At 41.6% G+C, this 27,379-nt stretch overlaps 1 protein-coding gene across 6 annotated transcripts in view; it reads right to left on the bottom strand.

Annotated features, from left to right (window-relative positions):
• The window catches only part of GNAQ (G protein subunit alpha q), a 351,477-nt gene that overhangs the window by 199,458 nt on the left and 124,640 nt on the right, over window positions 1-27,379 (bottom strand). For 5 of the 6 annotated variants that reach the window (XM_042965343.1, XM_042965342.1, XM_042965339.1 and 2 more), the window contains one exon: window positions 10,284-10,468. In XM_042965343.1, coding sequence (XP_042821277.1) covers window positions 10,284-10,430 — 147 coding nt within the window. In that variant the 5' untranslated portion in view covers window positions 10,431-10,468. Of the gene's footprint in view, window positions 1-10,283; window positions 10,469-10,728; window positions 10,968-27,379 lie in introns of those variants that run through there. The other variant, XM_042965340.1, reaches the window with a different exon arrangement.

Genomic DNA, 27,379 nt, shown 5'->3' on the forward strand with positions numbered 1-27,379 from the left:
GGGTTAAGTGTCCAACTTCAGCTCAGGTCATGATCTCACAGTTTGTGACTTTCAAGCCCCATGCAGGGCTCTGTGCTGACAGCTCGCAGCCTGGAGCCTGCTTCAGATTGTGTCTCCCTCTCTCTCTCTACCCCTCCCCCGCTTGTGCTGTCTCTCTCACTCAAAAATAAACATTAAAAAAATTTTTAAATAACCAAATGGCCAATGAACATATGAAAACGTGCTGAGCATCCCTAGTTATCAAAGAAATACAAACTGAAACAACAACGTGATGCCACTATCTAGCTAATGGATTAAACTAAAATAAAAGGACTAACAATACCAAGAACTGTCAAAGATATGGAACTAGAACTCTCGTGGATGGCTAGTGGGAATGTAAACTGATACAATCGTTCTGGACAATCTTTGGTAGTGTCTACATCCTGAAAATGACCAGATGGATATCTTCTGACTCAGCGATTCCAAATCCTAGGTACTTAGCCTGAAGAAATGCACACCTTTGCTTATCAAAAGACAGGTACAAGAATGTTTATACTGGAATTATTTGCAAGAGCCAGAAACACCCAAACTTATATTAACAATAAGAAATATAAGCAAACTGTGGCATATGGAATATGATACAAGAGTGCTATCCAATACAGAGCCACCAGTCACATGTAAATTTTAACATAAATTAAGAGGCACCTGGGTGGCTCAGTTGCTTAAACCTACCAACTTTGGCTCAGGTCATGATCTCACGGTTCGTGAGTTCGTGCCCCGCGACAGGCTCAGTGCTGACAGCTCAGAACCTGGAGCCTGCTTCGGATTCTGTGTCTCCTCTCTGCCCCTCGCCCGCTCGTGGTTTCTCTCTCTCTCAAAAATAAATAAATAAATAAAAACAATAAAAAAAAATTAAATATAAATTAATAAGATTAAATAAAAGTTAAGATTCAGTTCCTCAGTCACAGTACCCACATTTCATAGGCTCAGTGGCCACATGTGGGGGGTGGTGGCTACCATATTGTACAGCACGGACATAAAACATTTTCATGAAGCTCTATGGGGCATTGCTATTATACATGCAGAAATGAGAATAAATGAATCACAGTGACAAGTAAAAACATGGGTGAATGCCACAAATGTGGAACAGAAAAAAACAGATACACGGGAGCATAAACCACATGCTTGCACTCATACATACAAAGTTCAAACACTAACACAACTAATCTACAGTATTAGGAGTCAAGATGGAGGTCACCCTTTAGGAGTTGGGGACACTGACTGGAAGGAAGCATAAGGAAGTGTCTGAGCTTTTGGTCATACTAATCTAGATCAGCAGACGTGGACACAAGCGTGCTCACAATGGAAAAATACACATGGCTCGATACTGATGATGCGTGTACTTTTCTGAGTGTAAAAATTACAACAACAAAAAAAAAAAAAAAGGAAAGAAAGAAAGAGAAAAAAATGCTCAGCCTCAATCTACTTGCTAAACTCCTTCTTTGTTTCAGTCCTCCTCTGATAAAATGGAACTCAAGACACTCATCCTGGATAAATGCTATGGCATGCCTTAGGATTACAGAATAACTGTAGCCAAGAAATAGGGATTTTTTTTTTTTTAATTTTTTTTTCAACGTTTTTTATTTATTTTTGGGACAGAGAGAGACAGAGCATGAACGGGGGAGGGGCAGAGAGAGAGGGAGACACAGAATCGGAAACAGGCTCCAGGCTCCGAGCCATCAGCCCAGAGCCTGACGCGGGGCTCGAACTCACGGACCGCGAGATCGTGACCTGGCTGAAGTCGGACGCTTAACCGACTGCGCCACCCAGGCGCCCCAAGAAATAGGGATTTTTAACAAATCTTACATTCATCTTCTATTTTTACATGGCTGTCATGGATATAAAATGAATAAAGAAACAAGGACAGAGTAAGGAGACAAAAAATGTGGCTGGAAAGTATTTGCCAGATATTAAAAGAGAAAAGACCAGGGGCGCCTGGCTGGCTCAGTCAGTTAAGTGTCCAACTTTGGCTCAGGTCGTGATCTCACAGTATGCAGGTTCAGGTCCTGTGTCAGTCTCTCTGCTGTTAGCACAGAGCCCACTTTGGATCTTGTCTCCCCTTCTCTCTGCCCCTCCCGCCCCCCAATAAATATCAATTAAAAACATCTTTAAGAAAAAAAAAAAGAGAAAAGACCCTATGCAAAGAGATTCTAAAAGCTGAGTACTAGAGAATCAGTGGTGATTCAACTCCCAACAAGAGTCCTACAGAGAAATGAGACAGCTGTAAACCAACCTCAGATCAAGTTGGTAGCAAAAGGTGTCCATATTCCTTTAGGCTCTTTATTAGAAAGAAAACTCTCAGATTTGTAGACACAGGAGTAGAAAGTTTTCCTAGGAGAAGTTGCAGACTGTCTTTGGTGGCCAGCAGCCAACAACCCAATTGAAATTGGGGCGCCTGGGTGGCTCAGTTAGTTGGTCGTACAACTTCGGCTCAGGTCACAATTTCGCGGTTTGTGGGTTCGAGCCCTGCGGCAGGCTCTGCGCTAACAGCTCAGAGCCTGAAGCCTGCTTCGGATTCTGTGTCTCCCACTCTTCCTACCTCTCCCCTGGTCACACTCTGTCTCTTTCTCAGACATAAACATGAAAGAAAGAAAGAAAGAAAGAAAGAAAGAAAGAAAGAAAGAAAGAAAGAAAGAAAGAAAGAAAAGAAAGAAAGAAAGAAAGAAAGAAAGAAAGGAAGGAAAGGAGGGAGGAAGGAAAGAGGGAGGGAGGGAGGGAGGGAGGGAGGGAGGGAGGGAGGAAGAAATACTACCACTGACAATATCCCCAATACTTGCATCTGATTTTCACCTTTGAACACCATTTAAAAAGAAAAAAAAAAAACCTACCTAGATGTAAATGTTGTAATTACTTATGAGATTTAGATGTAAAGAAAGCAAAACCCCCATTGGCTAGAGATCACTGTCACTCTGAATCTCTTGTTTATTGGTTTCATTTATTTTGTTTATTTGTTTGTTTTTGTAAGTGCTCTGGAATGCACAAAGTTCAAGAAAGGTGGGAGATTTAAATTCTAACAAGTTGGGGCGCCTGGGTGGCTCAGTCGGTTGAGCGTCCGACTTCAGCTCAGGTCACGATCTCGCGGTCCCTGAGTTCGAGCCCCGCGTCGGGCTCTGGGCTGATGGCTCAGAGCCTGGAGCCTGCTTCCGATTCTGTGTCTCCCTCTCTCTCTGCCCCTCCCCCGTTCATGCTCTGTCTCTCTCTGTCTCAAAAATAAATTTAAAAATAAATAAATAAATAAATAAATAAATAAATAAATAAATAAATAAATTATAACAAGTTAACAACAGCATCATTTCTTTCTCAGAGTTTTGGAATCAGAGAATCAACACAAGGAAAAACCAACTTGGAAAGGATCTCAGAGGGTGTCCAGTCTATCCGGTCTTATTTCAGCAAAACTGCCTTAAAGAATTTCACAGGTTGTAAATACATTCTGTTTTTGAACACATCCAGATAAGGGGATTTCTCTACCTTCCTTGCTGTCCCATTTCAATGACTGTCACTCTAAGGAAAGTTCCCTTCAAATACATCCTAAATCCAGCCATGCTGTTTAAGTTATTTTCTGCTTGTTTTATTCTTCTTCTCCTTTTTTTTTAATGCTTATTTTTGAGAGAAAGAGAGTGAGCAGGGGAAAGACAGAGAGGGAGAAGAGGACAGAGGGTCCGAAGCGGGCTCCATGCTGACAGCAGACAGCCAATGTGGAGTTCGAACTCATGAATCATGAGATCATGACCTGAGCCGAAGTCAGACGCTCAACCGACTGAGCCACCCAGGCGATCCTTGCTTGTTTGATTCTTAATACAGAAGATTAACAGTGTTCGTCCCCACCCCTCATGCTAATTCATCTTCTAACAACTTGCAAACTCTTTTGATTTATCATCTATATTTTCATATACATTATCTATCTAACCCTTGCAACAATCCTATTATTAGCTGCTGCACTTTACAGATGGGGACATTCAGGCTTAGAGAGTAAAGAAATTTAGGCTTAGGGAAAAAATGTGACAATCCCAAGGTTACTCAGCTATTCAGGGCTTGGGTTCAAACTCAGCTACTTGCATCATATATAACTGTTACTAAGTCACGAACCCCTCAACCTCTCCATGCCCCCATTCTGAACAAGCCCAGAGTAAGAAGCTGTCCTTTAAAACAGGCTTAGCAAATGCCGAGCTAAACCGGAGGGTTTTCTTGCACAGAGAATCCATGTGTCATTTTATTTTTTAAACTGGCAGGGTGATGTTGCAGTGGGTAATTGTGATTTGTGCCAACATCATTCTCTTCTCTTAGTAACTGTACCCTGACTTCCCTCAGGAACTGTCAATCAAATTGCCCAGCCTTGTCCAAAAAGCTAGCACAGAATCCAGGCCAGACCTCTCAGGCAAGTTTCCCCAGATATCCGATCCTCGAGTGGAGTAAAAGAAGAATGAAAATGGTCAGAGTTCATCTGTGTCACAGAGGAGTTCCCTAGACCTGCCCTGGTTTCCAGGAACTAGCCACTTCTCCACGCTTCTCCATGCTTCTCCACTTTTCCACGCTTCTCGGGGTCACCTCCTGTTCTTGTTAAGCCCTTCTTAACTTAGCCAGGGTTTTCTGTTGCTTATAAGCACAGAACACTGACTGATACAACTCTTTAGAGAAACATGAAAATACTTACTTAGTAAGTTCTGCTTTAATTATGTGCTTATTCTGGTGACAAATACAAAAATGAAATCAGTCTCTGAGCATTTGGTAAACTAAGAAAATTCCTTCATGTTGAAAAAGGGAGTCTGGGAATTATTGTTCAACTGATCAAAAGGAGCAGTAAGTTAGCAAGTCCTCCAGAATTCTGGCTACGTTTTTCTTCTGAAACATGGCTTCTGGGATCTTAGATTTCTCAGGAAGTGCAGAAAATTCAGAAAGCTGTGCAAGTGTTTAATGAGGCACTCTCCTGGTGAAAAGTCCTTTCTTAGAGGGAGGACAGAGATGCTGTAGTAACATGTGTTCTCAGTGGCACTCATTGGCCAGGAAAAAGGGAAACAGGTGTCAGGCCTGCAAACTCCTGGCTAGTCAATTTGGTGCCGAGTGAGGCCCAGTCATCTGGGACTTCCAAGTCTAAAAGCAGAAACTAAAAGAAAAGGTGACAGTGTCTGACTTTGACTCAACAGTCTTGAATTCATCGCATGAAGAAGCATTGCATTACATTCTATTCTCCTCCGGGGACCAGACAAAAGAGCAAAGTCTATGAGTCCTCTGAAATTGCCCTAAGAATAGCTTGATTTCAAAATTCTCAGAAACTATCCAGAAACAAGGATACCAGGATCTGCTAATCTGGGGTCATATACTCCATGAAAAAAAAAAGCTCACACAACATTCAGCACATGATGCAGAGACAACGAATTACAAAACAAGAGGTCTGTTTACTGTGACATCATTTGCAATCCGAGGAAATAAAGCACGTGCATATAAAATATCAACAAGGCGATGCAGGAACTGCCAGATAAAGATAATAAATACATAAAAATCACGGGTCAATACCTGACCTATTTCCCACACTGTAATTCAAGGGAGTTCTTAGCCATGTGAGCACAGAAACTTTTTTTTTCTTAATCTCTCCTTTTTTACAAAGAGCTGATTTCAACACCCAAACAACGAATAATCAGAAGAATACGTCTGTTTAAGAGAGGAAACTGTAAGGTAATACTGATGGACATTCTCCCTTTTGGACAGTAAAAAATGATGGACGATGGCGCACCTGGGTGGTTCAACTGGTTGAGCATCAGACTCTTGGTTTCCGCTCAGGTCATGATCCCAGGGTCATGGGATCAAGCCCTGTGTCAGGCTCCAAGCTGAGCGTGGAGCCTGCTTAAGATTCTCATTCTCTCTCTCTCTCTCTCTCTCTCTCTCTCTCTCCCCCTCTATCTATCTATCTATCTATCTATCTATCTATCTATCTATCTATCTATCTATCTTTCTCTCTCTCTGCCCTGCCTCTATCTTTCCCTCTGTCCTGCCCCTGCTCATGGACATGCTGGTTCTCTCTCTCTCTAAAATAAAAAATAAAATAAATATCAATTTAAAAATGACAGAGGAACCTCATAGAATGCCTTGCACCTAGTAGAGGCTTAAATGTATCTTTTGATTTGACTGAGCAACAAATATTTAATCCCTTTTAACATCAGCTATCCACAGTTGTGTTTAGGGATATGGCAAAGTAATATTTAGGAGTAAACAAACCCTAGCTCACAGTATAGTGAGAAGTCGTCTTCGGACCTGTTCTCTCACTTGGGCAGAGCCCAAGCGGCTCACCTGTAAACGTTACTCACTTGGCAGAGAAAATTCAAGAATGGGATAGCAGATACTCAGAGAAGAACTGATCTTTATTTTTGGTAAAAGTGTGCAATTTATTACAAGCTACTCCAGAGCTAGCCAATCCCTAGACTGTAAGTTCTACAAAAAGGCGTGGGTTGCTACACCACCATCTAGGGCAGAGACCATGGCCTGGACTCCCCATGACCACTGCACCAGCCCCCCAGCTAACTGGAGGGACTCTCAATTCAGTGTAGTAACACTTACGCAGGAGCCAGAGAAATTCCAGTATTCTGCTGTGGTATTCTCATTGCTGGAACCAATTTCACAGCAAACAAAACTGTGACAATTTCCCAGTTAAGAACACGCCATACTATTTGTAAGCTACGTTTTGCTTTATAAAATACATGAACTCAGAGGCAAGTACAGAGTCAGGCAAGTACACAGTTAGCAAGTTTTTGTTTCTCTTTATGCTACTACCAAACACTGTGGCCAACGTGGACATAGATGCAAAGAAGCCTTTATAAAAACTATGTTTTTTAAGTCTTTAGTGTCACAAAATAATATAAGTCACAGCGCATTTCTTCCAAGTAATTGCTAATAACCTGCACACCAAATCTCTCAACTATTAAACAGAGAGCATATTGTAACCAGAAACCTCTGTAGAAAATTCTAAGCAAAACATATTATTATTAAATGGGTGTCATAAACACAAGAAAATAAAATTCAAACTTCTAAGCCTAGATTCAAAACCTTTCAGAAACACATTCTAAACCAGTTTGATTTTACTTTCCAGTTCTCCTAAAAATTCTGTTCAAGTTAAATTGGCCAACACAGTCACATTCCTTTTTCTCAACATTTATCCCTGCCACCCCTCCGCCCCAAAGTGCCTCTCCTTCAGCTACCCCCTTGACTCTTTCTGAATTGTAAATTTCTGCCCAGCCCTAATGAAACTTCTCTGCGTCCCTGAAAGCACAGTTTTTATTCGCTTTCGCACATAAAACCATTTCAACAGCTATGTGCTGATCTGAATAACGATTTTTACAACTCGGGGGCAGAAGAGGAAGCTTTCAGTGGTCTAATGTTATAATGATTTGCCTGTTCATAAAACAGGGTTGTTTTGAGCCTTTACTACACACAAGGTACAACACCAGGGTCAGTGAAGAATGCTGAGGTGCAACGGATACATCCTCTACCTTCAAGGAGCTTGGAGTCTAGTGGGGAAAATAAGATCAACACCCAAGTCATCATAAGAATACAAACTAGACAATTATAAACACTCCTCTACGGCTTCTGCTAAAGGAGGGTGGGATTACTTACCCAATGGAAGGGGGGAGGTGTGCAGAGAAGGACTCTAGGAGGAGGTAGCAGCTGGATGCAACAGAAAGAAGACTTTAGGTCCTTAGTAAGCATTGACAAAGGCAAGGAGTGGGCAGAGCTTGGAAGTAAGGAGTGATGCTTCAGAATATGTGTATGTTGTAGAGAAAATGGAACGAGTGGGTAAGTAATTTATATTACAAATTAAAGGGGATTCAACATACTGAGAAATTCAGAGGTCAGCACACACTCATGTCATTGTATCAGGCAGTATGTGAAATAACCAAGAGAGGGCGGAAGATTCCACAGGGTAATTATGATATCTGAGAAAAATCGTAACATTTTAACTTTTTATGATATTGCTTTTCCACCGAATGGTGTTCATCACAGTAAATTCTACTTAACTAGAACTGATACAAAGACTTCACATGCTCTTAAATATTCTTTATTGTGTTATACGAATAAAGCATACATCCCACTCTGTCTTCTATACCTCTACATGATGGTACAATAAATGATCTTCAAATGAAAAGCTACCATCAAAGCAAGATCCTGAAACATTCTTCTGGAATATCCAAGAAATGTGATTTTTCTGCATCAGTAAGAGAGACTGCGTTACATGATACAGTGTAAACTGGCAATACGTTATATATATAACACATATTGCCAGTTATCCACATAGACACATCTGACCCTTAAAAAACACAGGTTTGGGGGCACCTGGGTGGCTCAGCCGGCTGGGCATCCGACTTCAGCCCAGGTCATGATTTCACAGTCCGTGAGTTCAAGCCCCACGTAGAGCTCTGTGCTGACAACTCAGAGCCTGGAGGCTGCTTCAGATTCTGTCTCCCCGCCTCGCTGCCCCTCCCCGACTTGCACTCTTTCTCTCTCAAATAAATAAATAAATAAATAATAAAAAATTAAAAAAAAAAAAAAAACACAGGTTTGAACCCTGCAGGTGCATTTATACATGGATTTTTCTGATATAGTACAATACTATAAATGTATTTTCTCTTCCTTGTGATTTTCTGAATAACATTTTCTTTTCTCTAGCTTGTTTTGTAACAATACAGTGTATAAAACGTATAACACACAAAGTATGTGTTAATCAACTGTTTATGTTATCAGTAAGGCTTCTAGTCAACAGTAAGCTAGTAAGTTTTGGAGGAACCAAAAGCTATACGTGGATTTTTGACCACATGGGGGATCAGCACCCCTAATGCCCACATTGTTCGAGGGTCAACCGTACATCATAGCACACGTGTGGTAACTCAGCCAGAATTCATCAGATCATGATATTATCAACTAATTGTGGATTGGGACAGTCACTGGTATTAAAGGCAGTTCCTTCAACAGAATTTCCTCCCACTGCAACAAAACCAGTGTGCCATTCTTTCAGAAATTCACTACACTGAGATTTCTTAGTGGGGAAAAACAGCCTTGATCCTTCTACATGTAGACTGGTTAGGTATCCAGGCAGCCTCATGTGGTTCAAGCAAACATGCTCCCAGGCTCATAAAGCTGCCCAGATCTTTTTCACTCTCGAGGGTTCTTTGTGGAGGGCCTCTCTGCTATTTGTGGACACGCTCTCTTGTTGCCCTCGGCAAACTAAGGGCGAGAGCATCAGTTACATCAGAAACAGCCAGTTGATTTCAAGGAAACATCCAAGAAAAATAAATGCCTGATTTTAAGATGATGTGTATAGTTAGGAGCTTCTCAATGGTAACCGAAGTGAAGGTACACAGCACTGCTTTATTTTACCTATGATTCACTTTGAGTTAAATCCTAGTGTATGAGTCACAGCAGGCATGCCAGCTTCTTGCTGTTACATATTGATCCGGGTGTATGGAACCATTTCTAAGAGTAGATTCTCCAGAGTACTGAGGGAGAGTGGAAGTTCTGATGAAGCCCTAAAGCAAGTGTAGGTACAAATTTAGTGCTCTGTCAACACAAGGCGAGGCTTTACCAGCTTACGATAAAATCAACACCTCCAAGCCCTGAAAAAATTTGTTGGTTTTTTTTTTTCCTAACCCCTTCTCCAGTGACGTTAGAAGTTTGCATTACTTGAACACAATTGCAGGGAAACGTGTTTGAAAGGTTATTGGAAGTGACAGATGGGCCTATTTTGAAATAAAATTAAGCCTGTGGCACTACTGAAAGGAAGTCACGAAATCCAAAATTAAACCGGACAGAATGCTCTTAAGCTGTTTTTGTTCTTTTTTTTTTTTTTTTTTTTTTTTTTTTTGCCAAGGAAGCACAAAGAGTGGGAGGTTGAAACAAGGCTGCTGCCTCTTCTCTGAATTCACTCACCTTGGTCAATTTGTCTTGAACTCACAAACTGTCTTCTTAATGTAGTGTGGCGTCCCCTAAGTTTTATACCTCCATCTGTTTACCATTGAACATCCAAATAATGTCTTTCATCGGTATCGCTAAGAACACAACTCTAATTGTGCATAGATGTGACTTTAAAGATTTAAGGGGAAAAAAAAAACTATAAGGAACGTATTGAACCATTAAAAGTCCCATTTAAGATGAGATGAAAAACAGGCACTTCAAAACCCACCCACTGCACATCCCAGATCTGTGAAGGGTGCCTGCGCACCGTGGACGGCTACGCCAGCGATCCCGTGCGGATCCACGCCTACCTTATTGTGCTCGTACTTGTAGGGGATCTTGAGCGTGTCCATGGCTCTGATCATAGCCTGCATGGCCGTGAAGATGTTCTGATACACCAGCTTGGTGAAGCCCCTTTTGTCTTCATCAGAGTAGCCTGACCCATGGATGATTCTCATCTGCTTGATAAACGTACTCTTGCCGCTCTCTCCTGTCCCTGAAAGATGGACAACAGCAAAAGACGTCGTCAGACCATGACACCTTCTCAGTTTCCCAGACAACGAAACCAGACAGGGCGGCTTGGACGTGGCATCCCCAAACAGCCTGCTGGAGGGGCATCCCGGGAGGGCACATCACTAGGGGTAGAAAGGCCACCTGTAGAGAACACTCAGCAAAACTGCAAGGATGAGGGTCCATTTCAGGGGCAGATGAGCTTAAACAAAACAAAACGAACCAACAAACAAAAAACCCTGTCACCTTTTTGTAAGCCACCCAGCGTGGAATTTTGATAGTGTATTTGTAACCACATATCTTATGGCAAACACAACGAAATCAGCATCTTTTGAAGAGAATAAACACTTGATAAAGCTCTCTTCCCTGGAGAATATCTGCAAGACTGCCAGGAGGCTGGGCTGCTAGGCAGGATCTGGATCTGGAAATGACAATGCGCTTACATAAATGCAGTTCGTAGGAAGGAAAAACGCCTAGAAAGTTCTACACATTTTCTTTCATTTTAAAATGAAGTGTGTGTGTATATATATATATATATGTGCTGTATATATGTGTGTGTGTATATGTATCATATATTTTTGATATATATCACATATATACGATATATATCACATATATACCATATACCATATATATGATATGTATATATCACATATATACCATATACCATATATATATGATATGTATATATCACATATATACCACATATGTGATATATATAGATATATAGATATATAGATATATAGATATATCTATATATATATATAAAAGCATCAACTGTATCAGTGGCAGTTATCCCAAGGAATCACCTAATTCCGAGAAGTCACAGTGACACTCCTTCTGTCTGCTCATTCTTGACTGATAAATAACATGATATAGAAATTTACTGTTACTGGATTTTTCTCTTCTGTGCTCTTATTTTTCTCTTTTTCAACATCTATTTTCTGTTAGTGTAAGCCTGAGGGCAATCCTTTCAAAGCTACCAATGACCATGGAAGGAAGAAGACAGAAAGATGAGATCATGTCACTGAATAACACTCTATTTCTTCCACAACTTATCCAACACTACGACTCTAAAAACTTCCTTTCTCCAAATGTAGGTGGCTTCTTTCCTATGTCACTTCATTTCTGAATATTTCTCACTCACTTTCCGGCTTCCTTGAGATTTCCAAAAAACAAACGTCTCTGTCTTCCCCTAACAGTGTAGAAAAACACTGAAAGTACCTATTTGCACATTACATTTGGAAGAATATAATATTAAAACACAGGATGACAGGGGCATCCTCATTGCCACTTCCTACCTACAAGGTGCTTACAAAAACAAGAAAAGAGAAAAGGAAAACTAGAACTAGGAATACAGCAGCTGTCCCAATTTCATTTTGTTTCTCTGGTGGTTGGATTTCATTATTATCTTTATAAACAATCAAGAAAAATTCAAATGAGTATTACGGTTTTCATAGAAGCACTCTTAAATGACTGCAGATGTCCGCGTAAACGCAGAAGCCTCGCACGGTTACGACGGAAGATGATTTCTAGCCCCGAGGTTCTGGGTCAACAACTCCTTTATCATTTTCAGATGACTCTTAATCAGCACTCTGGACTCCTCCAACTACAAAGTTAACACTACAATGTGAATGCCTCAACCCATTTTAAGGAGCTTCACCGGAAGAGTTTAAAAGGACTATTTTACAATTCCAACCTTGAATACTGGGGGAAAAAACCCCAAAGCATCTAAAAAGTAGCACCTCTTGGTAGAAAAAGAACGACAGAATTGTTTCTCATTACCGATTAACAACTTATTTAAAAAAAAAAAACAAAACAAAACCTGATATCTTTACTCTCCCAAGCAATTCAAAGTACACGAGAAAAAAATCCAGCTTGCCTCTGTTTATTATCCTTATCCACGGGACAATGGCTTGCTGTGAGGGCCCAACCATAGGCGTAATCATCAAATCAGAATCCCCGCTAGTTTTTTCCACAACAAAAACAAGAAGAAATCTTAATTTGTGAGGTTAATGACACGAGAAGGAAAGAGAATCAGGCAACAGGTCCCCTTCCTCCTGGCTTTCTGTGCAGCTTTTATATATTCATTTGGTGAGTAGAAAATACAAAATATAAAAATAAATGTAAAAAGATATAAAAATACGAAAGCAGCAGACGATAAACTGCACTGGCTTGTGTTTCCACAAAGTCTTGCTGGGCAGGAGCAGTCCATGCTTGGCACCTCTTTGGATCTAGTCACCTGGGCATCACACTAATGAACTCAATGAGATCAAACTAATGAGATCACACTAATGAGATCAAACAGAGGCAGAGCGCGGGACCAGTGAATGAGTGGGGGGCACGTAAACAGGAAAGAAAAAAGCATCCAAAAACCAACTCCACATTAAGATATTAAGATTCCTAATGCCCCAGATATGTCCAGGGATCCTCTCTCGCCATTTGCGTGTCTCGCTCCACGCCCCAGGAGGCTGCCCCAAAAGGATTTCACGTCAACAGTTCCCTCACCCTCCGTCTTTTTCTTGGGTTTAGTTCACGGAAGACACGAGGAGACCAGAGAGTAGGAAAATGAGGAAGGGGAGTTTCCTACAGCTCACTCCCTACAAGGGCACCAGAGGCACGTTGTGTCTCCTTCAAAAGGCCACAGGTCCCGCTGGGTGTCTGCTCCCATACAGCTACCCTCTCTTGGTTCTTGTGACTGCTCTCTCCCCTTGCCGGACTGCTACTTGCCCCTATGACCTGGTCCCTTTATAGAACTCCCCTCAGCCACCCAGCTGGAGTGCGCCACAGGTTTCCTACTGGGACCCTGACGGGTACAAATGCCACAGGGAAGCAGGGGAAGCTTGGTAAGATGAAAGATGGTCGTTTCTCTATAAATTTTACTCATAAGGCAGTCTCTAGTCCATAAAAAGCTTACTAGCCACTATTTCACTCTGACAGCATTCTCCCAGAGGCCAACCATGATGAAGAAAGGCTACAGCCCAATTCTACCCCAAAGTCCTAATAAACACAGTACTGGCCACCCACCCCCACAGTGTGTACACGTGCAAAACAAACACACTCCAAGACCAGCCTCCAATAGAGAGGGGAAATCATGGCCTCTACCTCCTGAATACCCTCTCTCATAAAGGAAATCAAAAGAAATTTGTGTTCAACCCTTAATACTTTGCCAAGCACTTTGAAATACACTGTCATTTCATCTTCTCAAAAATCTGTGAGACAGACATCCTTCTCCTCATTTCACAGAAAAGAAAAGGCCTTGGAGAGGCGAGGCAGTGGGCAGAGACGACCCGGCTACTAATGGGCAACGTGCAGGTTCGACCCAGCCCTTAGCTGCCCAGTTTGGGTTTGTCACTATTTTTTTTTTTTTAATTTTGTAACGTTTATTTATTTTTGAGAGAGAGAGACAGAGCATGAACGGGGGAGGGGCAGAGAGAGAGGGAGACACAGAATTGGAAGCAGGCTCCAGGCTCTGAGCCATCAGCCCAGAGCCTGACGCGGGGCTGGAACTCACGGACCGTGAGATCGTGACCTGAGCTGAAGTCGGACGCTTAACCGACTGAGCCACCCAGGCACCCCTGGGTTTGTCACTGTTTTAATAGTCACGCCTGCCCTAAATCCAGGATAATTAGCTTCCACTGCCCACTGTATAAAAATATCTTCTGATGGCTTTGACTTCACCCAACTTTTATCCATCTAATCTAATTTTGAGTTTCTGAATACTACTTCCATTAGCAGGGATCCATATCGAATCTGGTGCCATCTTCCAATTGACTGGCCACTCATGAACTTAATGCTCATCCTTTGATGTTACTATATAAATGCAGCAAATTCAAGGCGAAGGCAAAGCTTCACGTAAGAGGAAGTCTGAGTGATTTTCAAACGCTGTAGGTTGAAGATAAAAGTAGTCAACTGACACATCGTTCTTTTCTAACAATGGATTTAGCCCAAAAAAGGTAAATGGACTGACACCTCAACCAAGCAATTTAGCTACTTTGTTCCAAGAGTTCTATCATGGAGACAAATGAAATACTATTCTTAACAAATGTGCAAGCCAAATATCATGTTGTTCTCCTATTTTTATAGACTTAAACAACATTCTCAGGATTTGAAATGGACATTTTGACAATCTACTCATGATTAATATCAAAAAACAATATTTGGTACAATTAAAAAAACAGCTATTCCTTAATTATATAAAATGGTGTTGTTTCCTAAAGCCACATGAAAAGTTCGATGAGAGACTTTGTAATTCTTTATGTCTGAATGAAAGAAATTAGACTTTTGAAAGAATGAAAGGAAGTAGATTCTTGTGAATCCAGCGATGGCTAATCTCTTTGCATAGCACAGGGCATAAGTAACTCTTGACCTATCTCAAGAAATACAAATCTACTGTTTCCAAAGCCATTGATAAAATCTAGCAATGAGCCCTTACATGAAAGTGCAGGTGGGAAAGGCTCTCATTTTTGCTGATTTAACTATAACTTCAATCAAGTCATGGAGTAACCATGACAAGCACGTCAATACATACAACGGTGCTCATCCCACAAAACTGTTTTTTTTCTTGGAATGGTCTCCATAAATACAGCTAAAAATTTTCCCTGGAAAAGCTGTTTCACCTTTGGGTGGGTACTCTTAACTTTTCTTATTCTAGCTCATCAACACACCCAAAAATGAGACTACATGAGAATCATGCTATTAAAAAGGGCATACATAGCGACAGCCGGCTGGCTCGGTAGGTAGAACGTGTGACTCTTAATCTTGGGGTGTGAGTCTGAGCCCCACATTGGATGTAGAGATTCCTTAAAAATAAAACCTAATTAAAAAGACAAAGAAGCACACATCAGCCAGCATGCATAATTGGCTTTGAGGGATACTTAGGGTTTTTTTCTTCCCTACTCTTTCCGTCAGAACAAAATCAAATACGAATTTAATATCCCATTGTGGAGGGCATCACTTTGTAAGCTGTTAGAATACAGCACACCAGACATATACGCAGTCACACACACAGACACAATCTGATGCTTCCATTTTAGGACTTGACAAGATCTCTGCAACACAAGAGGATTTCCACACACAGCTTCTGCCACAAATCCACATTTACTCTCTGTGTCCCGCTCAGGCTAAGCATCTATATGACGAAACTGATTATCCTGCCCATTTGCACAATGAAATCTGTAAACAGTTCTGTCCAATTAATCTCTAAAGGCAGGACAGTTTTTCTTATCCCACACCCCCTATCCTCCCGAGATGGCAGTTTTAAATCCAGTAATACATTAACTTCTTAATGGCAATGGATTATCATTTACTGTTGGAAAGCAATCACGGATTCACTGGTTCCTTCTCTCACACTTAAGTTGGCTTCTCGGATTATACTTTCATCAAAAGAGCTGCAAAGCACAATTCATGTCTGCACAAGACTTGCTCATGCCCTAAAAACGTCAGTTACTACTGTCACTGCTCTGAAAGACGGTGGTATCCCTGACTGCTGGACAATGGCCCTGGAAAACAATCATCCAACACTACACTATCAGGAACTTGAAGGCTCCTGATGCTTTATTCCCTTCATCCGGAAAGAAAGGCAGAAAACACACCTCCGGGCCTCTTACAGGCTGTAAGAGACCCATCACTGCCCCTTTTTTTAGGCCCCTAGGAAAAAGAAGAAATGCCAACACTGAGTTATAAAAACTGTGGTATTTGAAGTTGTACAATAAATATATTCGTTTTGTCCTGCCAGTGCCTTTCATGACTGTATTTGGAGACATTGTCAAACCATCAGAAATCTACATCTGAAGCCTTTAATTAATGTGAAGGCTGGAGCCAAATGCCCCTGCCCTGCCCTCTTGATTGGCCAGCACCCAGATAGAGAAAGGCTAAGAACAAACCCAAGTCTCATGGAGCTCAATTATAACTCAAGTAACTGTACTTAATAAGGACTGCTGGTTTAGGCCAAGAGTTTAAAATATAGAATCTCAGCCCCCCCCCCCCCCCACAGCTGAACTTGGACTACTTCCACATAATCTTGGATAAAGTAGAACCAGAAATTTCAGGGAGGAATTCGCTACCCATAAGCACAGCATCAAGCCACACGTGCAAGGAATTAATAGCACTGAGATAAAAGTGATTTAAATACACCTAGTCAAAACTCAATCCATGTGTTGTCCACATCTCGGTCTATACACTTTAAGACCCACGTATTCTGCCATCTGCACATCTTCCTCCACTTAAATTGGGAACCTGCACTGGTCACCAAGCAGCTCTAATACCAAAGTCACCATAACTTCCTCTCCTTAAAAGACTGTCTTTGAGGCCAAGGGTTGGAAATGACTTCACTCTTTGTCCCCAGCAAAGTCTGGCAGAAGGTACTACTAGACAGTTTAAAAAATACATAGTACAGAAAATGAACTGAATTTAGTATCACCCACTATGAATGGTAAGTGAACAGATGGGTAAATCAGTGGTAACCAAGACTATTAATAACAACTCATCCAGGTAAGTTGGTTTTAAAGGAAAGACGGGCAAAATACACTGAAAATGCAACGTGTTGAACACATTTGGAATCTCATCTAGTTCTGGGTTCCTCAGAGTGGTGAAATCCTCCCGGAAAAGGACCTCCAGTGCTGCTAAGGTTACTCACCAGGTACGATTTCTTGGGAGAGTCAATTTTACCACAGAGTGGCCATGGTAAATAAACACCTGTGTATGAAAAACTAGCATCGGTTGGTTGCACGAGCTTCTGGATACAGTAAAAACTATTAGAGTATATACTTCTTGCATGTGTTTATTTATTTAAATAAGAGAGAGAATATAAATAAATTGAGAAAAGAGAGAGAGTTGCACGCCCGTGAGTGGGGGAGGGGCAGAGAGCGACAATTCCAAACAGGCTCCATGGTGTTGGCAACGAGTCCGACTCGGGGCTCCATCTCATGAACTGTGAGATCACGACCTGAGGGGAGACTAAGACTTGGATGTTTAATTGACTGAGCCACCCAGGCACCCCTAGAATGTATACTTTTAAATGGTGGATTTCGAGGTACGCAAATTAGATCTCAATTCTTAAAAATTTTTAAAAACTAACAACAGTATAGTTTGGAGATGAATGGGAAGTTTACATGAATTTCCACACTAAATCTTGTTCAGGAGGTTACTTTGTTGGTTTAAAGCAAAATCTGCACCCAGTGTGGGCCTTGAATTCACAACCCCAAGATCAAGAATCACGTGCTCTACTAACAGAGCCAGCCAGGCGCCCCCAAGAGGTTACTTTGATATTATATCCCCCAACCTTTTCTCCTCTGGGTGTGGGTGTTCACTCTCTCTGGCCTCTGAGTGCGTTTCAGAGGAAAAATCTGAGAAGCCCTGATCTCACACAGTTCACAAAGGAGGGGAAGTGACTCGTTCAAGGATTCTGCTGGTTGAAAACTAGACAGAAGGAAATGGACTAGAACCTACAGAGAACTCTTGTCTGTCCAGGGCTCTTGATCTTACGTCCTCACAAACTGTCTTTCCATAAAACACTTTTATCCAAATTTATTAAAGTTGTAAATATATGCTAAAGAAAATTGAGAAAAACAGAAGCATTTTCAAAATCGCCAAAATGTTAACATTTTGGTTAATTTCTTTCCAGTCTCCTCTTCCAGGCAAATGTACTTTTTCTGTCCTTGTTCTAAAACTGAAACAGTACTGTATTACTGTTTTTCACATAATATACTGTGATTATTCCAAGATACCAATTATTCCTCAGAAATAGCTATTAATGATCGTCCGAAAGGCCACTGTAAGGACGTGTGATAATTTAACATATCCCCTGTTGTAACACATTGAATATTTCTAATTTTTTTTTCACTTTTATAAATAATGTTGTGATAAACATCCCTGAAGAAAAATCTCCCGAATTTCTATTTCTGAAACGCAGTTGGGTAGAAGAGCTGCCTGAAAATTACTGTTACACCAACCAGCACACCCATCAGACCCTTCTTTACCCCACTCTTCATTTACCAACACCACCTTTTTTTAAAGCCACAATTTGAGAAAGTTAAATCTTTACCTGAATTTAATCTTCACTTATGAAAACATTTTTCACATTTTGTCATTTGTATCCCTTCTATGAGCTTGCCTTTTAATTTGAGAACCTATGGTTTTTGTTTGTTTTTTTAAATAACAATTTGGTGTTTAAAACAAAAATAAACTTTGGTTATACAAATATTTTCCTCAACCAGTCATTTTCTTTTCATTTGATGACAAAAACCAATGTATCAACTTAAAATCTGTACTTAATGAATTCATCTGGTTTCCTCTGTGATTTCTTTTATAAAAGTTTATGCTTTAAAAGAATTTTTTATGTTTTTATTTTGAGAGAGAGAGAGAGAGAGAGAGAGAGCTAGAGTGCAAGTGGGGGAGGGGCATAGAGAGAGGGAGACACGGAATCTGAAGCAGGCTCCAGGCTCTGAGCTGTTGGCACAGAGCCTGACATGGGGCTCAAACTCACAGACCGTGAGATCATGACCTGAGCTGAAGTTGGACAATTAACTGGCTGAGCCACCCAGGCGCCCCAAGTTTATGCTTTTTAAACGTTCCAAACACTTGTATTTATTTTGGCTTTTATGGTTTTATGTTTTCCACTTAACTAATCTGTCTATACTTTATTCTGATGTGTGGTGTACCATAATATTTCTTCTATAACTGGAAGACGTTTCTCCCAAATCATTCTGCACTTTAAAGCCACATCGTCACAGAAGTACTTCTCAATATAATCGAGTATTTGGTCCAAACAGATGAGTCTTCTCATGTCCCCTAATGTACTCCGAGTGCAATCAATAAGACATACAGAACACAGTGAGTCTCCTAAAGCATCTCACTGATGAGTCCCTTCTGTTCCCTCTTCCTCTCCTTCCCCACCCAGGTAGCCCATCAACCTTTCCCTCCCTAAGCCTTAAATTCTTGTTCATTACATTTGTTTAAAGGCCTCTCAAAAGCAGCGGGGTAAATATGCCGGGATGTTAAAGGTCTTGATCTCGCTTCCACTTTATGGGTCTATTTCTACCCATATGGCACATTCTGCATTTGCTGTCTATTGTGTTCCCACCTCCCTATAGCTTTGTGACCTGGGTAAGTTACCTGGCCTCTACCATACCTATGTTACAGCTATGCTGTGAATTTCCAGTGAGTTCATCTACCAGTGTCTGGTACAGAGTAAGTACTCAACAAATACCAAGATTAATTTATAATGCAAAATCCAGTGAGAAAACTGGAAAACAGTCTGATCCAGGGCTAGATGGGGAGAGGCAAAAACTGAGTAATCAAGAGAAATATTTCAATGGAGTGTTTTTTTAAAAATCAAAACTAGTACCATGGGCGGGCGCCTGGGTGGCTCAGTCGGTTGAGCCTCTGACTTCGGCTCAAGTCATGATCTCGCGGTTTGTGAGTTCGAGCCCCATGTTGGGCTCTGTTCTGACAGCTTGGGCTCTGTGCTGACAGCTCGGAGCCTGCAGCCTGCTTCAGACTCTGTGTGTCCCTCTCTCTGCCCCTCCCCTGCTCACATTCTGTCTCTCCCTCTCTCTCTAACAATAAACGTTAAAAAAAATTTTTTAAGCCATATGTATGCACATATTTAGTATGGATTTTTTTTTTTTATTGTGTGTATACTCCATGCCAGATACTATTCTAGGCATCAAGGATACAAGACAGAGTCCTTGTTTTCATATAGGCAACATGCAAGCATGAGTGGAAGATGACATATAGGTAGGTAGATGAATAGTAACATCTCAAATGGAGATGGACACTCTGCATTAAAGAATTAAGGATAATGAAATACAGACTGACCTAGCAGCTACTTTATTTTTTTTTTTTTAACGTTTATTTATTTTTGAGACAGAGAGAGACAGTGCATGAACGGGGGAGGGTCAGAGAGAGGGAGACACAGAATCTGAAACAGGCTCCAGGCTCTGAGCTATCAGCACAGAGCCCGTCTCGGGGCTCGAACTCACGGACCGCGAGATCATGACCTGAGTCGAAGTCGGCCGCTTAACCGACTGAGCCACCCAGGCGCCCCCCTAGCAGCTACTTTAATTTGGGAGACTGAGGAAAGCCTTTCTAAGAAGGTGCGTTTAAGCTGATATCTCAATATCCAGAATTCAGCCACAATCAAATTAGAAAGAAACAACATCCCAAGCAGTGAACGAGCTGCCCTAGAGGTCAAGGTGGGAACAGGTGTGGCCGGCACACTAGGGGTGTGACCAGAGCCAGTGTGGCTGAGGCACAGAGGGTGGTGGGGAAAGAGGTAGGAGACAACACAGAGACTGCTCTGCTGGCTACAGAGGCAGAGGTACACGGTGAAGGCACATGGGGTCCTGGGGTACTGTATTTCAGCAAACAAGTTTCAGTTTTCTGTTAAGCGCGTTGGACAGTTTTGGAGAATTTTAACTAGGGACATGATATCGTTTGACTAAAGCTAAGTGAAGAGTGGACCGTAAGGGTGAGCCAGTCGGGTGTTTCAGTAATCCAAGCCAAAGACGATGGCAGGAGACCTGATGGAGGGAAGAGGAAAGATTCCGGATCCAGTCTGGATGGAGATGGATGGGAAGTGGGTAGAAAGAGGAAGAGATGGAATGGAGATAACCCCTAGACGTTGGGCTTGGGTAACCTAGATGGATAGAGGTTCTAGAGTCTTAGAGAGGCCTGAAGAGGAAGAGGTTTGGGTACAGAACGCAATGTTCAGTTTGAAATGCTTATTCACTCCAACAGAATCACTCTGTGGAAACCTACAAGGTGCACTGCACTGATGCAGACGATACCCATGAAGAAGAGGGGGTTTATGTCCTACATTCTCTGAGCCTCTGACAAAGGCAAGGACACAGTCATGACTGAGGTCCTGATACTAGTGGATGAGTCAGAGCGGACTGCAAAACCAGGGTCATAATTTCATTTCCTATGAGACAAAAGCTCCTTATGTAAAGAGATAGGAAACTTTTTAGCCTCCTACTTACACACACACACACACACACACACCCCTATTTATTTATATTTATAAAGTGGCAACATCGCTAGAAACACATTTCTTTACAGAAAATGGGGACGTCGCTGAACATTCTTTGGAACACATGAAGATACCATAAAAATGCCAAGTCATAATAATAATATTTTAAGAAGCGGGAACCCTTCAGAATAAATAGCCACCCACAGATTTTTAACAATTATTTCAGATACTAAAAAACGCAAAGGTAAGCACTCCGGGTTTTTAGGTTACACACAACCATGAACGGCACACTTCCACAACGTGTGGGGTGGGAAATCACAGGGTGCACTTGGGATGCACTCTGAAGGCCTCAGGACAGAATGGCTCGCGTGGCCCTCCATGAAGGAGAACAACAAATTAAATGTGTGGGGGAGGAAAGCACACAGGATGGATCGGAAATGCCATTTTCTACCTCATTTCATTCTCATCAGGAGATCACCTACAGGCGGGGGGGGGGGGGGGGGGGGGGGGGGGTGTGTGGAAAGAGCATCAGCGGAAGTCAGGGGCCCCGTGAAGCTGGCCGCGCCAGGGACACGAGGGACAGCCATCCACGCACAGTCACTTGGCCCCCGAGAGCTGAAGATGAGGGAAACTGGCCTGGAAAACCACAAGAGTCCCCTCCAGCTTTCAGATTTTATGATTAGTGGTCTTCTCTGTATGTCGTACAGCCTGAAAAACCATTCACTGCATTTCTCACAAGGCAGGGGGAAAAAACCTGACCTGTTATTTACTGTGTATTCAAGAATTAATTCAAACGAATTGGCTAAAAACTGTAGTAGTCTTCTTTCAAGGTTAATATGTCAATATTTTTTTTTCCTTTTGCTCATGCAGGCTCTTCACTTGGAGCCTCTAAAAATAATTATCTTTTGAGGTTGGGGAATTAAAGGTGCTGGAGGCAGCAAGCAGTGCCCCAATTAAGGGCAGCAAGGGTCTGGCTGCCTCACAAAACGCGTGGCTATTTCGACTGCAGAGCGCCGCATGCTTCCGAGTTAATATCACCCCAGTATTTCAAATAACAACACCGGGAATAGGAAGAAGGACGTGAGTATGTTCCAAATCTGCCTGGTAAGCATAAAAGTATGAAAGGATCTTCAAGAGAGAACGTTTCATGGAAAACAAGAGTTAGTGAATCAGCTCGTGTGGAGCCGTTCTTGAGCTAGAAGGGTACTTTCAGGAGTCCCCTGTTGCTGTAGCATATGAGATTTAACTAAAACAAAACCCGAACTGACAGAAATGTTTCCCTTTTCTTAAAGGAAGAGAAAGAACATAGTTAAAACACACACACACACACACACACACACACACACACACAACACACACGCAAGCAAGCAAGCCAAACCTATGCACTGTTCACATTTTTAAAAAAATTCTCTCTTGGGGGGAAATGTTGATATTAACCAAAAAATATAGTACCTGTTGGAGGGATCATAATTAGCATGAAAACCACCCAATAAGGACTCTTAACAGTAATCGTTTCCAAAAGGCTAATATGGGAGGTTACCACCAAAACACCATGGAGAGATGCATTAAGAAATCTCATGGGCTCTCACTTCCCCTAGAAGCACACACACAAAAAAGAATTCTTAAGATTCAGCTTTTTTAAAAAGTTGAGATATTAACTACTGGAGGGAGGAAGCGGCCCCTTTGCATTCAACGCTCAGGGAACTTTGAAGATAAAGACATGAACTGCCCCTGCTCGTTCACGTTTGAATCATTCCAAAGCAATCCAGTGATGCACCTTGGGCATCATGTGTGCTGCTCAAAGAGACAGGGGCAACAGCTGGCACCACGGATTGATGTCCAGACGACCTCCCCAGAAATTACCAGTAAAGAGTTGCCCTATGATTTGTGGCATATTTAAATTCTGTCCTATAATTTACTTTGCCTAATGGCCATATGTTTCTCCAGTATTCAAGCCAGGGACAGTAAGAGAAATGCGAGAGAATGGTCATAGAGCAGGGCTCCCCTCATCTGCTTTTCCCTCCACTGCAGCTTTTTTCAGGAATAGCAATGGTCAAGCTCAGTCTCAAATAAACAAGAAGTGCCTTGTTCCTTATTCTTTAAAAAAACATTTTTTAAAACATTTATTTATTTTTGAGAGAGACAAAGTCAGAGTACAAGAGAGAGAGGGAGACACCGAATCTGAAGCAGGCTCCAGGCTCTGAGCTGTCAACGCAGCTCGCACAGGGCTCCAGCTCATGGATCATGACCCAAACCAAAGTCGGATGCTTAACTGACTGAGCCACCCAAGTGTCCCCCTTTTGCCTTATTCGTAAGTAAGCTGCGCTTGTAAATATGCCCTCTCCCGAAGAGAATACAGCACACTTCTTGTTCAGAAGGATCACACCTACAAATATAAAAGCCTTGGGCAGGAAGTAAGAAAGGACAGTCTTACAACCAGATTTGCATCTTGAGGAAGTACAATGAGGGAAAGCACACTGGGGCACTTCACTCATGTTTAGCAAGGCTTGCACATGTGATGGCTTGCTGCCGTTCGACTGATAGAAAAGGAAGGGAAACTAATTGCTCTCTTCTGACTTAAACTGAGCCTGTGCTCTTAGTACACAAGAACTGTTCCCCAAAACAAAAACCACAGTTAAAGGGGAAGAGATACAGAATCCAAGATAATATTTGGCTCTCCAAATGAGTCTTGGTATTAGGCCACAGGACCCAACAAATGCTGTCCGAATTATATCAGTATATATTCAGGTGTGATTTCTCATAAACTGACCTAATAATACATTAATAATACCATTTGACACTGTGAAGTAATTTAAGTAAAATCAAAGCAACCAGAAACCAGCCATTTAAAATGCAACCTTTCCCCTGAAATATTTCATCACAGAAAAGGTAGAAAAGTCATTAAGGCATCTAATGAAAGCTCCTATCACCTAGGCAGTGACTGCTTACTTGAACCAATAAAGAAGCTGGCAGAAACCAAATCAACCAAAATGCAAAATAGTAAAACGAATTAATAAAAAAAAAAAAAAAAGGAAACACTGAATCACTAAGGCCTTGCTAAGTGGAGTGATATTTTCAGGCATTCTCAAACTCCCCCCACTACACACACACACACACACACACACACACACACACACACACACACCAAGTTGAGGAGGGCTTTAAAAACCAAATGCTTTAGCCTAATGGTGACACTAGGGTAATGACTTGTTTATCCTGTTGTTCTACCTATGGCTTCCCTGAATATACCCATCATTGGCTTTTTTTTTAAGCCTGTTAACAGACTACGTATTAAATGGAATGACTATTACAATGTTTTAGGTATTCCACACACACAAGTTTAGAGTGTAAGTGGGGAAACTTCTCCTGATCATGTATTCTTCTCAATAAATATTCCCATTAAGGTAATTAGGTCACTACTTATTGCTTGTATTGTACCGTAACAGGTGCCATAGGAATTTCCTAAACTATGGGTCATGAACTCTATAATAAATAACAGCTTTATGGAGACATAACTCACATATCCTATAATTCACTCAATTAGAGTATACAATCCAATGGTTTTTAGTATATTCACACATGCATGCAACCATCACCACAATCAATTCTAGAACATTTTCATCTTGGGTACGGAAACTTTAATGAGTTGCCAAGCATCTAACCAGCCAAAGTATCAGACTACAGAGAAAAATCTTGCTGCTAAATACATTCCCCCACCTTTAAAGTATACATTTACACTTGGGCTTCATTGTACTTGCTTTGTTCTTTTTTCCATTTAACACATGCTACAGAGTTTGGATTTGATTCAAAAGCCTATGAGGAACTATTGAGAATTTTTGAGGAGGTATGAACTCCATCACAGGAATCCATTAAGAGGACAGAAGCATGGCATGAGTAGACAGTTCAGATTTCACGGACAAAAAGCTCATCAAAGAAAGGGGACCAAAGCAAACAACTACCAAGGTCCAGGCAGGAGACACAAGCCTAAATTTTGAAGTGAGAATGGGCAAGGAAGGACTTGAACGATACTGAAAAGGCAGCATGGGCAGGTGTGACTCTGGTCTGTGATGGGGTGGCAGAAAAGAGGAGTCAGAGAAGATACCATGGCTCATACAGTGAGACTGGGGAAACGGTGATGCCTTTAGCACAAAGATCCAGAAGGGAAAACTGACTTCACGGTGAAGCGGAGGGGCAACTTTAGATGTGTTATGTTGGCAACTGCATTTTCAGGGTGTGTAGAGGCTAGAGGTGCGGTTCCAGAAATCATCCTGCTGGGTTGATGGAAGACAAATGATGCCAAGTGTGTAGACAAGGGTCAAAAGCATCGCTGACACTTGATGCAGGAAGGCTTCTGACACAGTGGAAAGAGCAGTGGGAACCAGCAAGATGGACTGAGATGGCCTACTCTCCTTTTGTATGAATGGCTACATGAAAAAAGGACAGTCTAGAGGAGGTCCAAGTGTGAGATCCTGCCTAGGTCACTCTGGGAGAGACAGGAGCAAAGAGAGCCCCTCATGCCTTATAGTGTCCCATCGTTCCCACTGTCGCTCCAGCATCAGGTCCCTATGCCTTCCTAAGGCAGCATAAGGAATGAAAGGTGAGAAAGGTTCTAGAAATGCTGAATAAATACAGACAGTTAGGGCTTTTTATGATGATGACCATGGTAGGCCACCTAAGAAGCTTCACTGGGCCCAAATTAAATCTCCAAATTCTATTAATGCATGTGATTGGTAAGCCTAAGCCATGTATCTTCAGTTTGATCAAAAAATGGTGATCCTGCATCATGAACATAAAGATCTAATCACACTTCTTCAAATCTCCCCAGGAATATTTCGGTCACCTTAGTGAAAATAATACATCATTTATTTTACTAAAATTAACTAACAACTTTAAGAGGAAACAGATGTGCCAAACTGTTGCTCATTGTAATGTCTTATCAATTTTACCACTTGCGACAACATAAAGCACAAGAAATTCCAAAATGTTAGATCCCCCTTTTCTCTCTCAACTCATCCCCAGAAACCAATAACCCAAACCACTGAGAGAAAGCACAGAAGTAAAATTTAAAAATCCAAATCACAAATGATTAGCCATCACACTCAACTAGAAGGAAAAAATGATTCTGGAACTTTAATTTCAACATGAATAATTATTCTGTACCACTAGAATTAGTAAGTCTTCAGAATCTATGGTTGGCACAAAGAGAATATTTTATAACCATAATAGGCTGGGTATTTCAAAACATGGCCATTGCACTCTTTTGCATATTAAGAACACAAGACTGGGACGCCTGGGTGGCTCAGGTCACGACCTCATGGCTCCTCTGAGTTCGAGCCCCAAATGTGGCTCACTATCAGCACAGAGCCCACTTCGGATCCCGTCTCCCTCTCTCTCTGCCCCTCCCCTGCTACCACACATTCTCTCTCCCTCTCAAAAAGAAAAAAAAAAAAAAAAAAAGAACACAAGACCACGGGGCAAGGCTAATTACTTTCTTTAACCAAATCAAAGAAATGGTTGGTTGAATTACCTCAATTTTATGTACTAAATGATATCCTGATACTTAAAAATTAGAGTGGCCATATAATTTATCATCCCAAACGGGTAACTTTTGAGAGTGAAAGGGGTACGATTTAAAAATGTGTGAACCATGCTAGTCCTAGGTGAATGGAGATACATGGCTGTCCCATGAAAGGTACCCTGGAATGAAAGAGGGTTATAGCCCAGCATTACGAAAACTGAAGAGAAGCTACCAAGGGAAGAATATAGGACGTAGAATACAAATGAGTATCAGAGCTAGCGCACAGTTGTGATACCCCTCAGGGTGCATGTTACGAGTCAAGAGCTACAGACATTACCCCCATCACAGACTGGGGCCTTCAGGGTCTTACACTAGAGACAAAGTCAGGATGGCCTGTGTCTTTTTTA

The sequence above is a fragment of the Panthera tigris genome, chromosome D4 (assembly GCF_018350195.1).
Source record: "Panthera tigris isolate Pti1 chromosome D4, P.tigris_Pti1_mat1.1, whole genome shotgun sequence".
NCBI classification, from domain to species: Eukaryota; Metazoa; Chordata; class Mammalia; order Carnivora; family Felidae; genus Panthera; species Panthera tigris.